General features: G+C 40.3%; 1 protein-coding gene across 2 annotated transcripts; it reads right to left on the bottom strand.

Annotated features, from left to right (window-relative positions):
- Positions 1 to 396: 396 nt before the first annotated feature.
- PLAC9 (placenta associated 9) lies at positions 397 to 12,855 on the bottom strand. Of its 2 annotated transcripts, none has more exons than XM_058841536.1 (4): positions 12,693 to 12,850; positions 2,794 to 2,891; positions 1,751 to 1,871; positions 397 to 576 (listed from the first exon to the last, which is right to left on the bottom strand). In XM_058841536.1, exons 1-4 carry the CDS (start codon positions 12,748 to 12,750, stop codon positions 566 to 568), a joined length of 288 nt encoding a protein of 95 aa, XP_058697519.1. In that variant the 5' UTR covers positions 12,751 to 12,850; the 3' UTR covers positions 397 to 565. The 2 variants fall into 2 exon arrangements, with proteins under 2 accessions (XP_058697519.1, XP_058697518.1); XM_058841535.1 differs by lacking the exon at positions 397 to 576 and adding an exon at positions 601 to 996 and having other exon boundaries at positions 12,693 to 12,855.
- Between the last annotated feature and the right edge of the window lie 537 nt (positions 12,856 to 13,392).

Genomic DNA, 13,392 nt, shown 5'->3' with positions numbered 1-13,392 from the left:
CTGATTTGTCAGCATAGCAAGGGAGGGGAATGTAAAGATTACAGAATATGGTAGCTGTGTGTCCAAATGATGGATTCTGACTGGGACTTGCTGGCAGGACTCCCATTTTGGTCAATGGCAGCAGTGTGTCCTGTGTCCAAAGGCAGATCATACACTCATTTCTGTCAGACAATCTGGGCATGTCTTGAGAGGAATTTGCAGCTGGAAGTCTCTTTGTTGGCTGAAACCAATAGTTCACTTCTTTGCAAGGGTAGGAGGAAGCTTTTGAATTGTTGGCTGTTCTTTAGTCCTGAACACCACCCGATCTTGTTTGCTTACTGACTGCTGTATTTGAAAGGCAGTTTTGATAAAGTGGGGCTCCTGAAAGATTTGGAATGCAAAGTTTGAAACGGTGTCTGAAAGCAAATACCTCTTTATTATAAAGCACAGCAACACAGAATACAAACTACAGCTGAGTATTGTTCACCCTGCACAAATTCTGGAAACACAAGCTTATTAAACGATCAGAAGGGCAATTGTTTAGACAACCACAGTTACATTCAGCTGTCTCCTGTCTTCACAGTGTTCAGCTGGTATCTGTGTAGAGAAGAGTTGATGCAATTATTTTTGGTTATGAGATCAGGATCAATCTTTGTGGATAAATCTAATTTAAAAAATGAATCTTGCTACTCTAAAGTGGGGAATTGTCACCTTGAGTCACAAAATCATAGAAGGAAGGTCTGATCTGTAATTCTTGAGCAATTTGGCAGTTGTTGCAAGATCCATCCGAGTAGTACTTGCTATAGATTTGCTGCAAATGTGCTGATTTCCACTTTAAATTCACTGCAGTGCTTTACTGGAATACTTTTCACTTTTACTGGAACACCCCCTTCCATTGCAGGGGAGTAACTTAATTGTTAACCTGTCAACTGCCCCTCACAGAAAACTGTAAACTTCAATGGATAGCAAAGTTGGGGAGGACATTATCAGTCATGGTGACCAGATCCATACAGCCAACTGCAAGAAACAAAAAGCAGCATAAACTCTGCTGCTGTCTCCTTCCATCATCTCAGTGCACTGTAGTGTGCCCACTTTAAGATATTTTTAAATGAAAAAACAACCCAGCACTGACAAAACTGACTTCATAAACATGTCTGTGGATGCTTACATCTGTCCACAAGTGGTTTGTTTTCCATCAAGAGTGTCTCACCTTGTTAAATGCACTATTGATATTTAGGCAGAGGATGAAGAGCGTAGAGCATTATAAGAAAGTGAGTAGAATAGGTGGTCTCATCCAACTAATTTCTGTTGTGGTTTAATTTATTCCAAAATTGTTTATCCAGGAGCATGTTTTGTGTGAGGGGCTAATGGGTCAAAGTTGAATTTAGGATATCATAGTGGCAATACCTCCAGTTTTTTTTAAATTTTGTTGCTCTCCCTTATTTTCTTACACATGAAGCTAAAGAAGCACAGGCTTTTAAATCTGAAAGGAACCTTGAGATTTTTCATCTGCCCTGCATCTTCATCTGCCCTGCTGTTCTAAGGTGAGTTGCTTCCTTTTCTCCCAGCCCTGTCTTCAGTGGTTGTTGAAATCCGATTTTTCAAACTGGACCCAGAATTGGGGTCCTGAGGCCCCCAGTTCTGAGCCCTTAGCTACTCTGAGCTGAATGAAGGATTTAGTTCACATCCTGAGAGAGAAAATATGGCATATTTAATAATAACATATGTAACCCTTTTTTTCAACATAGATTATATCGGACCAGATACTGACCATCAAAAATGTCTATCAGTGGAGTTCCTGGAACGGTGGGGATATTCAATGTTGTCTCACTGATGATGTTGAGGAGTGATTTGACTTCTGATTCTAGGTGCTCCACAGTTTTTATTACCTTCTAATGGAAACAAGGGAGACAAATGGAGAAAGGAGGTAGTCAAAGGGTCAAGTGGAAGGAATTGCACCAGATGTGTTTGTGGAAATGCAAACCTCATGTCCTTTAGTGCCAACAGCTAATTTAGTCTATATTGCGCATTGCAGCTTTAAACATTTCTTGTGTTCTGCTGGCCTCTAGTGGCACCAAGTACTAGCACTTGGTTTTGTAAGAGTTATGTTAAGGCACCCCTTAACATAAAGAAGAATTTAACTTATTGGGGCTTTGCATTAGTTTGTTTTTAATTCTTTCTGTGAGAGAATTGAAATTTACTATATGCAATAAAAGAAACTGCGTGGATGATGAGATGAGGCGGAAAGAACAGGGCTGGGACTAGAGCAAGAAAGAGGTAATGTTGCCATTTGAAAACGTCAGCATGGAGTTTGGGAACTACCCAGCTGAGAATAGTTAGCAGATATCTTGTGAGTGCTTAAGACATCAGGGAAAAAAAAAATCAAACTCTGCAGCTTTCCTAGAATCCCAGTCATAAAGCGCATTTAGCTCTTAAGTGTCAGCAGGGGTGAGCAGAAACTCCTCTATCATCACCTGCAGAACTCACATTTACCAATAAGCCAATGTGAAACTTTACAAATACTGATTCTGAGATTTTTAGATTAAAGGCACAGTTATAAACATTCTAGAAAAGGCTGATATATAATAAATTGTTAATCAGATTTTTGGAATTCATCAAGATTATATATTTCTGGTGATAATGGTTTTATGGATAGTTATAAACTATGACATCTGAAAAAAAAAAAAAAAAGTAGTCCAACCTTGACTAGAATTAAGTCAGGAAGGGACACTGTCTAGAAACATCCTTTTTCTTTGGTCAAAAGGATAGGGCAGAGGTCTGGTAAAGTTCAGGAGCCAGCACAATCCCTCTTACCTCTTCAATAATATCTAAGCGTTCATGGAGCATATGTTCATTACACCAGCTTCCTCTTTCCAAACTTCCAGGTACCATACTGACAGGATCTGCAGCAGCTGGAAGTACAGACACAGTTAATTAGCAGAGGGCTAATAGCAGTCCTTACCTTTCTGATTTCTGAAGTTGTATTTTGCATGCTACCCGGCCTTGTTTATGAACCAAATGTAGAAATTGAACTTCTTTTCCAGTAAGTACAGCTGTGCCCTGGTGCAGTGAATGTCTCCTTGCCTGCACACATCATGTTGGTTGTAAAAAGGTGTTTTCTCTTCCTACAGGTGTTTGTTTTGTTTATGTGTGTGTTTGTTTTACATAATCTACTTTTTCCTACCTGTGTAGGGTAAGTTTATAGGCTATAACTCTGTCTCTTAAGTGTGAAGCCTAACTTTGGGGAAGATCTGCCTTGCACAACAGTTCATTGTAGACTTTCTTCAGAAGCAGCTGGTGCGGTAGAGCTTTGAAGAGTAGCTAAGCTTGTCCCCTTTCCAAATGGTTGCTGATGATGTCTGATGACAGCAAGTTGTCCCTAACAGTCTGACTTTGCAATGGGGAGGGAAACAATAAAAATGTGCACATTTGCTGACTTGTATATAGTCCTATATACGAAGTCACATATCTCTGACAGTTATCTGTATTTACTTTCAGTACTTGTGAGCTCTTGCTCTTTGAACTTTTCCTTCTGCTGGCTGTGCTCCATGAAAGGTCAGTCAGTAGCTGCTGGTGTCCATGCTTTAGTGGAGCCCGCTTCCTTTTCATAATTTCTTTGTAGCATTCAGTAACATTTACATTTTCACATGTGTGCAGAGGACTGTAATGGAATATCTTAAGCTGTGGTAAAGTGATAACATATCTTCCTGCATGTAAAGATAGGTTTTGCTCTTGTTTGATGCTTGAAGCAGCTATGATAATGAGGAAACAGAAGTAACTCATTGTTTGATTGTAACATTGTCACTGATTGTAACAAAGACAAAACTGAGCTTGTGTTACAATGATCAGTAAAACACACAAGAACAGTAACTAACTCTGTCTTCAGTACTGCTGTGCCAGAACAGAGGTGTGGAACTGCTGCAGTGCTTCATCTCAAGGCTGTGCCAAGATTTCTGGAGTGTAGGTGTCAGGTGATGGCAAACACGTGTCAGTAAGGATCACTGCAGTTTGGGGGGATGAGAGATGTACTCTGAGTTGGAATGACATCCTCGTAATTGGAGGGTGGAGGACGGAGGGGAGGAGGGATTACGAGGTGACCTGACTTACTGGGCATTATTTAGAAACTGGTTTGGCAGAGGTTTGGTTGGGTTTTTTTTTAGTGCAGTCACCAGAAGGTGGTGCTGTTAGGACAGAAACCCAAAGGCTTCCTCTACCTGTTTACAGGAGAGTGCTGAAATACAGCAGGTATTTCAACACCAGCTGCTTTGCAGTTACCCTTTTTTTTCTCTTTGCTGCTGGTAGTGGTGGTTTATGAGTATTGTTATTGTCTTAGTGGTCAGGGGAACGTGCTGTTTCTTAAAATTTTTGCTTCTTTACACATTTGGTTTTTTCCTATCATGGCTAGAACAGTGTGGAGATACTGAAATTGTGCTGGCTGATTCTCTAGGCAAGTGTTTGTAGGTGGGGAGGTTAGATATGATGGATGACAGTTCAAAGCACATGTATACATACCATGATAGGTATGTATAGCCAATGTAAGGTTGTCGTATCTTACTGTGAGCTTAGCAAAGCACTGCAAGGCTTTGTGTGCATCTAGAGAACAAGGTAAAGGGAGACACTATGCTATGAGACACAGGACTCAGTAGCTCTTGGTTCCTTTGGTGATGGGTTCCTCTCCTGATATGAGGGGAGACAACTTTCCACCACTCAAAGTGCATTGCTGCGTTATCAGCTGCAATGGGTGTACTGAAGGAGGACAAAGCATCTTGTTCTAGTTTGACAGGGCTGTAAGATTATCACTCAGAACCACAGAATTAGTGCAGTGCCCAAAAAATTTGATAAACAGGCCAAGCCTAAGTGTCTCAGGGAGCACCTGACAGCTGATGATAGCAAGGCTAAGAGTTAGTATAAGCAAAAGCATGTCTAGTTGTAGATCTCACAGTATGGAGCTGTGAGAGGGCTGAGAAAGGAGAAACCTTCTCAGGACCTGTATGTCCATGTCTTGTTAGTCACTTTCACACCAGAAAAGAGATGCTCAGGTTCTTGTGATTGCCCCTTCACCACCACGCCAGAATAGGCTAACTCAGCTGCTACTGGCTGGCCAGCCAGTGCTTTGTGCAGATTTCTTTTTTCTGGCTTGAGGCTGTGGCTGCCCAAAACACTCATTGTTATTTTGTTGTCTGGCTTTAGCTGTTAAACTACGGCTTTATCTCTGGGATGGGCTGTTCACAGGACACATCCGGTCCCTTGTAAATACAGCACATATCTGGGTCACTGTGGTCGGGCAATTCAGCCAAAGCAGTAATTTCCATGTGCTCAAAGAGAGCACATGGAATGTTGCTTATGAGCACTGCCCTTCTCTATTGCAACTGGTGAGGGAAAGGGACACAATCTGCCTTTGGCACTGACCTTACTCCAGCAGTACCTCTACCTCATGTAATAAATTCAGTCACTGTGTAAAGGAAGTGAAGAGTGGAAGGCTGCAAACTATGTAAGCAAAAGACTAATGACCTTTTAGGATACTTCCAGGTACTTACTGAGATTACTGAAGAAACATTGTTTAAAATGTAAATTGGAATTTTTACTTGTCTGTGTTTCAAAGCATGTGCACAAATACAGACAACTTTGGTAGTAAGTTTTGAAGCTTACTACTTTTAGAAGTGAAGTGTTCTTTGTATGCCATATAAATTACATATTTAATATGTGTGGGTGTTTGCAACTTTTGACAGCTTATGCAAATGTGTAGGAGGCATATTTCAATGTCTTAAATCTCTCATTTGAAACTTAATAGATTATTTCACGCAGACCCTTTTCACATTTCAGTGCAGCAGAGAGAACATTACCTTTCAGTTCATGTCCCATCTGCAGATTTCCACCTGATGTTTCTTGCAGGTGACATGTTTAGTTAAATTCTTGAAATCCATTCTATTTGATATATAGAGTAGTTATTTTCCATCAAGAACCAGAAATCTCATGTTCGATATAAGAAAACAACTCATGCCTTATTTCCTCTGATTAAGTCCTCTGTGCTACATTGATGATGCTCATAAATCAGGGTAGTTCCAACCACCCTGGGCTGTGATGCAGTCAGACACCAGCAGGGAAATGGAGCATCTCTGAACTGGTTGTTAATAACGATCTGTTTAATAGAAGAACATGCTTAAAGTTTGAAAGAAGTAGCACAATGAAGAGTAACATCTATGTATCATGGTCAGCCTGACTGTACAAAGCTTGATCTTATAGCAAGAGGGAGAAAGAGCAGACTAAGAACAGCCATACTAAAGAGGTTAAGAGCAGAGATCTTAGATTAAGAATATCACTCAGTTAAGCTCTTCTGCTTCCTTTACATTTGATATATTCCCCCAACCCACAAGATGTTGCTTCTCTGTGCTCCCTGACGAAGTTCCCTTCTAGGACTGTCAGGGTTCTTTCTATCCAGATGCTGTTAAATGGTTCATTTTGATCATCTGAGTAGTTGCTAATGGTAAGCATCAGAATAAACCCAAGCAACTGCTTCTCTGCTGTCATTTTCTGTGGTTGCTGGGACTGCCAGAACTGAAGTTTGTGACCACACAGATCTGGAAGGTCTTTTAAAGTATCCTTCCTAATGACATATTGCTGGTCCAAATGAAGTTACAGGCTTGATCTAGAAATTGCTAGGTTGGGTTCTTTGGTCTGCATTATAGAGAAGGTCAAGGTGAGTGACCACAGTGTTCTCCATTGGTCTTAAAACCTGCAAAATTCTTTCACCTCATTCTATGATCAGTGTGGTTTTGCAAGTTGACTGCAAGTTCTTCTTTGTGCTCAGTGGGAGGGGTAAAACAAAGCAGGCCACAAGCCAAGTGAAAAACATGGGAGATTAAAACAGGAACCAGATGGCAAATGAAGAAGCCTGAAAACGTGATAGAGCAAGGGGAATAAAGGAGAAAACGTGTCTAACTCTTCAAGAAAATGTGCTGTGCTGTGTGGTTTTGTTTGCACTGCCTTAGGTTTAGTAGTATAATCTTATTCCTGGAGCACGTAGCATAAGGTGGCCAGATAGCCCTTGATAAGAAAAGGAATGGTGGTAGTAATGATTTATGTTCCAACAGGAAAAAGGTCATGAGCTGGAGGATCAAGTTCAAATGATGAATCCACTAACCAGTTTGGGAGGAATGCAACAGACTTCTGAATAGACTTGCTGATCCTTGCTTAAATGATTTTTTTCTCTAAATATAAGTTCTGGATTCCACTTGGAAATTTGCATGTGACTTTGAAATGGTACAAGAAATCATATAGTTTTCAAAAGTGATTGGTTAGGATAACTTGCAGCTGAATTCAGGAAAGATTTAATTGCTTTGAACCTTAACCAATACTAATAAATATCGGTACTAGTGCTTTCAGACCATAAACTATGTTGAGCTAAAACTGTTAGTCATATTTAATTTTGGGGGCTGTTCTTCAAGGCATCAAAGTTAGTTTCCAGTAATGTCAGCTCTTAATTAATCACATTGGCACCCGTGGGTATAGAGGTTCTGAATGAACTTTGTGTCATTACGAGTTTCATTATCATCAGCATGCCCAAATTCATTTCAAGCAGTGATATATAACTCGAGCCATATCAAATTTTATTGTTAGGACATCAAAAATAATTGATTTGGATATCAAGTGTTGTATTTAAAATGTTTTTTAGGGCACAGATTCCCTTCAAGTTCTTAGCCACTCGGAAGCATATCTTTAACTGGACATAGAGCATCTTTCTGAATGTAATCCATAAAACACTAATGCTTAGCTGTGATTTAGACACCTCTGATCCTCTTTTTCAAGTTTTGTCTCTATTTTCTTCAGGATAAGGGAATTCTTACCTTTAGTGATTGCAATAAAGACTGCAGGAATTGCAATAAATATATGAAATTCCTTACCAACTTACATGCTGCCATATGCTTCACACTGGAGGCAACTGCATGGGTTTGCTTATATTTACATGCAAATATATATACATGTAAATATATACATATACATATAAATATTTAAATGTACACACACCTTTACTAGGCTCTAGCTTTTATGGCAGAATGACAAGGCAAATTTCATACAGGGTAACTATGGTCTGTCCAAAGTGGGAGATGGAAAGCAGGCATTGTGTATTAGACAGTAAACTCACAGTATCGGAAGATCTGAAATTTAGGGGTTGTGGGAAGATTTTGTTGTTGTTGTTTTTGTTTGTTTGGTTAGTTTTTTGTTTTCATTTCAAAAAGGTACATAGAAAGTTTTTAATGCCTGATTAGGGATTACTCTGTAATCTATACATTCGTTGAATACTTCAACTGCTGCCTGAATGTCAAGTCTTGGAAAGGTTTCAAACATGATACAAAAACCAAGGGATTTCTCTGGTATCCAAGTTTTATGGTCCTCCAATAAGGGAAACATCCTGAAGTTAGTTTCTTCCATGAAATTAATTACTTTTAATATTAATTTTAGTAGCTAAATAACCATATCAGAAGGTCAAGTTCCAAAATTGCAGACCTGGTTCATACTCTCTTTATCAAGGTGTAGAATATGCTACTATGAATATTACTTCAGATCCTACATCAGTTAAGATTGTACTTTTTTTAATTCTTTTTTTACCTGAAAGAGAAGAAGCAAAGGGAGAATCTCATGGGTTGTGGAATATATTAATGAAGGTGGTCAGATACCAGCCTATGAGGCCTCACATCTCTACCTAGTCTATCCCATCCACCTGTGGGTGGGACTTGGTGTCACGGCATGTTCTGGTCCGACCGTACATCATTTGTGCTTGTGGAATGTGCAAAACCAGAAATGGGACCTCATAGCAATTGTTCCTGACTAGTTAGCATGTATTTCTGAGTAAAACTACTTCATTTACAGCAGCTTTTGCTATTGTGACCCATGTAATTCTCATTTCATAAGGGGATCCATCTATTATGCATCAGTAGAGATTGAGAGGGAGTGCACAGGGCCAGGGATAGTTTGTACTTCCAGTGGGTGGTTTTTTTTAAGGCACAGAAAAATCTGGCTCCCTGCCATGGCTATGTGCCAGAAGCAAAATTGCTACTTGAAAAGCTGCTTTCCTTTTTCTGATATTTGACCATATCTGTGACTGTAAGAAGCACTTAAGTTTTGTGTATTTTCATTGAAAGGAAGAAGGATAGCAATTGAAAGTTCCTGTGAGGGAGCTATTGGCTTGGCGCGTGTTTTCAGCATGCTGGTCTTCTGAACAAGCAGTGCAAGTCTTCCTGCACTTGCTGCTGTGATGGAAACTGACTACAGGGAATTGGACTGATAAGAGATGTGAGCCATGTAATTAGCAGGTATGTTACTCTAATTCAGGCTGTGTCTTACAATGATGCATTGGGCTGCAGAAAAATTTGCCTTTATTATGTATATATTTTTGTGTGAGTATATCTTTGTTATGGAAACTAAGGCTAAATGTTAGGAGGATTATGGCTAGAAGCTGTATAGGACACACCTGTGTGTAGAGAAGGGGAAGCTGTTTAGGAAGAAGAGAAGTTGTGTCTTAGTATACATAAAGAATCCCAGTTGTGCAGAATTAGTGAGCTTAAGGCTGGCTTGAGAGTGGAAGATGTGAGATAAATGAATAATGGATGCCACCATCAATTTGAAGATAATCACTGGTATCAGGGATAAAGAGTTTCTCAATTCTCTGAGGACATGGCTTTTAGTCTGTGTTTAGTAATAGAAACTGGTCATGGGAAGTGGGTGAGGTGAGTCTGTGACTAATTAGTCAGCTCTGTGATTGTGTAGTTTTCATATGTCTAAGTCATAGTAGAAATATATAAGAAATAAATGGGAACAATAGAAATAATAATAGATAAATAAGTACAATGAAAGAATATAATTTTAGAGTTTTTTCTAGTATCTAAACAAATCTAAGAACTTGCTTGAAGTTATATTTTCTCTTGGCAGACAGTTCATGCATTGTGCAGCAGCTCAGGAAGTAGAATAGTGGGAGAGAATATATATGTATATATATATTCAGAGATAATATATATATTCACACATATATATACATACACAGTAGATCCTGACATTCAGGCCTGGGACTTACATCTGCTTCAAGCAGAGCAGATCAGCTGTGTTTATGAATAGAGCCACATCCTGCAGATGAACAATAGGAGTCCTATATTTCTAAACTCCTGGTTTTTGGGGGGCATTTGAAACTAACTTTTGCTTTGCAAAAGGGTTACAAAGTTCACAGAACTTAAATTCCTTTTAATAAATGTAAGAAAACATAGGGCTTTACAGATGTATAAAATCTCTTTATAAAAGGCTCACTTCTGTAGTGAACCATGATCTCCAGATACCTCACAGTCTTAAAAACCACGGTTATTTCAGGGTACACTTTATTGCAAACTTTATTTCTCCTTCTTTGTTGGAGCTCTGAGGTGGGTTCTGCAAAGTCTACAATCCTGGTGCTGGAGACACTAATGCTGATAGGTTTCCAGAAGGACAGAAAATACCTATAACATGGAGTATAGGTTAAACCATTACTAATTTGTTGGTAAGATAAATATGAGTCCAAGTCTGCTCTAAAATAGGATAGCTATCATAAGTTTATTTCTGTGGCTTTAGTTCTGCAATGCAGTAGCAGTAGTTTAATTTCCTGGAGAAAAAACGCTCCTCTATGATAATGCAAATGGTCAATTTGGGGCAGAATCTGACTGTTCTGAAAGGATTTTTTCCCCAGTTTCTAGATACTGGTTTAGCTTATAGATCTTCCCAGCTTTGATATTGCATGTGAGCATCAGAGGATTCAAAAGATCTTGAGAATTCAAGGAACGTTCGGTGAATGAAGAAAAGCATTCATACGCTCGGTTTACTTTAGCTTGTATTTCAAACCGAGTGGCTCTCGTGCTGTTTGCGAGCGCACCCCGGCGCGGTGTGGAGCAGCAGTGCCTGCGCTGAGAGCTCTCTGTCCTCTCTCGGTGGCCGGAGCGCCCCGCTAATGATGGCCCTGCTTGCCAGCTACGTGCTGACCCGAGAGCTCCGGCTCACCTCTCTGCCACGAGTAAACATGGAGCAAAATCTCTGCTGCTCTGTGCCACGCCCCTCAGAAACATCCGCCTGGATGTTTTTGTAAGAATGGAAACGCGTTTAAATGGGGCAGGTATTGTGCTCCAGGCTACATTTGAGCAGCACCCCACAGATTAACCTGGCGCTGGCAGCAAAGCACTATGAACTGTGGCAGGAGCACATGGTTGCATCCAGAAGGGCCCCCGTGCCAGCCTCTCCTCCTGAATGATATGGAGGCTGACCTCTTTGAATTTGAGATTGTTTCTATTAATTGAATTGAAACGTAAATTCTAGTTTTTCTGAATAATTTTTAAGAGGAACCCGTGGGAGTAAGGATGAGGGGGATCTGCAAGGGAATCAGGTCATGTTCCCCAGCTCAAGGGTAGCATGTGAGGATGGCTTTTTTAATCCTTCAGTCAGGCAGGGTGCTCCCCTGGCCCTGACATACACAAAATTTCTCATTTTGCATGATGTACACCACTAAGACAGTAAACATGGTTTGCTGACTGAGTAGCTGCCACCTGGCATGATACTGGGTGCTAGTCTCCACTGCAGTTATTATTGAAGTGCTATTCTTATTAACTGGATTTTATCTGAGTTTGCAAATGATTTGAGGTTAAAACCATACTTTAATGGGAATAGACAAAGCCTTTAAATTTTTTTTCTTTAATTTCACATTTATTTTGGTGAAGCTCACAAAACTCACAAGAGGACAGTGTATTCTTGTGGAGTGAAAACAAGTTAGTGCTCCTGCTGTTGCATTGATATTTCAGTTCATCACTGAGATAAATGTCACAAAGCCAGTTAAGTAGGAGGGAGTCAGAGCAAGGAAGAGTGACTAGAACTTGGGGGCAGAAGGGACTAACAGTCTTTCAGGAAATGTTTTGAATGTAATAGGATCTTACTACCCTGCCATGAAATACAACTACTGTGTTGTCAAGAAAGTAGGACCAGAGGGAAAATAAAGCTGAGCCTCAGCTAGCAGAAAAGATGCAGTACAAACAGGCTGGGCAGCCAGGTTTGTGGTTACATAGAGACTGTAAATCCTTGAACTAGTCAAAGTGAATAGCTTTCAGTCACACTACAATGTGATTACAGGTTATTCAGCACTAATCTCTTGTTAATGAAAGTAGAATTCAGATGCAGTTTGTTTGTTTGTTCTCACAAGACTTTTGGAGAAATCATTATGTACTTCAAAATCTCAGGAATAAGCAATGAAAAGCAGAAGAAATAAAATTGTGATGCTGTTAGCAGGAAATTTAAAAAGAAGGCTTTGAATAAAGGAGAATCTTTCTCTAATCACCTTGAACTTTCCAGGTGGATTAGTGTGGTATTAATAAAGCTGCCAGAACAGTAATTATGGAAATTCAGAGCTCTGTCTGCAGCACCTCAATGTGGTTCTAAATTTCTGAATGTAGAGTGATATTATCTCCTGTAAGAAGTAAAAACCTCTACCAAAGCAATATGTCTACAGGAGAGACTTTAATGTCACAAAAATGGAGCTTTACCTCTTAAAATCAATACGCCCACAGAATTTTGATACATACCTGTGTCACCTTCACGTAAAATGCATAGAGAAATTAGGCAATTATTTGCCTCCCTCTCCCACCCCAAGCAAAGGCTTTGACCATATTAAGATTAAGCTACAGTTTCTGCTTTGCAAGTTCAGAGTCACTTACCTAAAGGATCTTGCTCCTGCAGGACTAGAACAAATGCCAGTGCCCAGAGGAAAAGCATGGCTTCAGCCTGTCCGGGCTCTGCTGTAGCTGTGCTGGAGAGCCCCGCAGCCTCCCTCCCTCCCCGGCTTCCTATCCACTCCTCGTCCAGCCCTTCGTGCTGAGGTTTAGCCAGAGTTAGGCGGAAATATGCCCAGCCTGAGCCAAGATTCTTAAGCTGTTCTCTTCTGCTTCCCTCCTTTTAAAAAACACCCTTCCAGCTCCATGCACAACCCAGCTATCCAGGCAAGCTGGAAGTAGCCCAGGCTCCCCAAAGTTATTTTTTACGCTTGTATTTATTTACACAGATTACAATGGCATGCGATGAAAAACTTTGGATCCTGTAAATGCAGCAAGCGGGGCAAGGAAAGGAAGGGGAAAAGGAGGAGGAAGGGATGTTTCTTTCCCTGTAGAACTTCATCTGGGGCAGGCAAAGCAGGAACATTGAAAACACCCTATCTTTAGATCTTGTGAGCTTATAGGGTTTTTTCCATTTTATGATCTTTTTGAAGAGCGCAGAAGCATCTTCCTCAGGCAGTACAATATGTGGCAGTCTTGTGGGAGGTGGCGTCTGTGGTGCTTTATGTTTGGACAGTATCATAGGATCTCCTGAGGAGCCATCTGAGCTCTTCTTGGTTTGGCAGGGTTTTAAAATTGGTTGGGC

Source organism: Poecile atricapillus, chromosome 6 (assembly GCF_030490865.1).
Source record: "Poecile atricapillus isolate bPoeAtr1 chromosome 6, bPoeAtr1.hap1, whole genome shotgun sequence".
NCBI lineage: Eukaryota > Metazoa > Chordata > Aves > Passeriformes > Paridae > Poecile > Poecile atricapillus.
This window is presented reverse-complemented; position numbering and strand designations above follow the sequence as displayed.

Bases quoted from the DNA above. Each gene is read 5' to 3' on its own strand.
- PLAC9 (XM_058841535.1), bottom strand. From the start codon at position 12,750: ATGCTTTTCCTCTGGGCACTGGCATTTGTTCTAGTCCTGCAGGAGCAA. The intron at 2,892-12,692 runs GTAAGTGACTCT...CTGTACTTCCAG, and splicing joins GCAGGAGCAAGATCCTTTAG to CTGCTGCAGATCCTGTCAGT. The intron at 1,872-2,793 runs GTAAGAGGGATT...TGTTTCCATTAG, and splicing joins GCTTAGATATTATTGAAGAG to AAGGTAATAAAAACTGTGGA.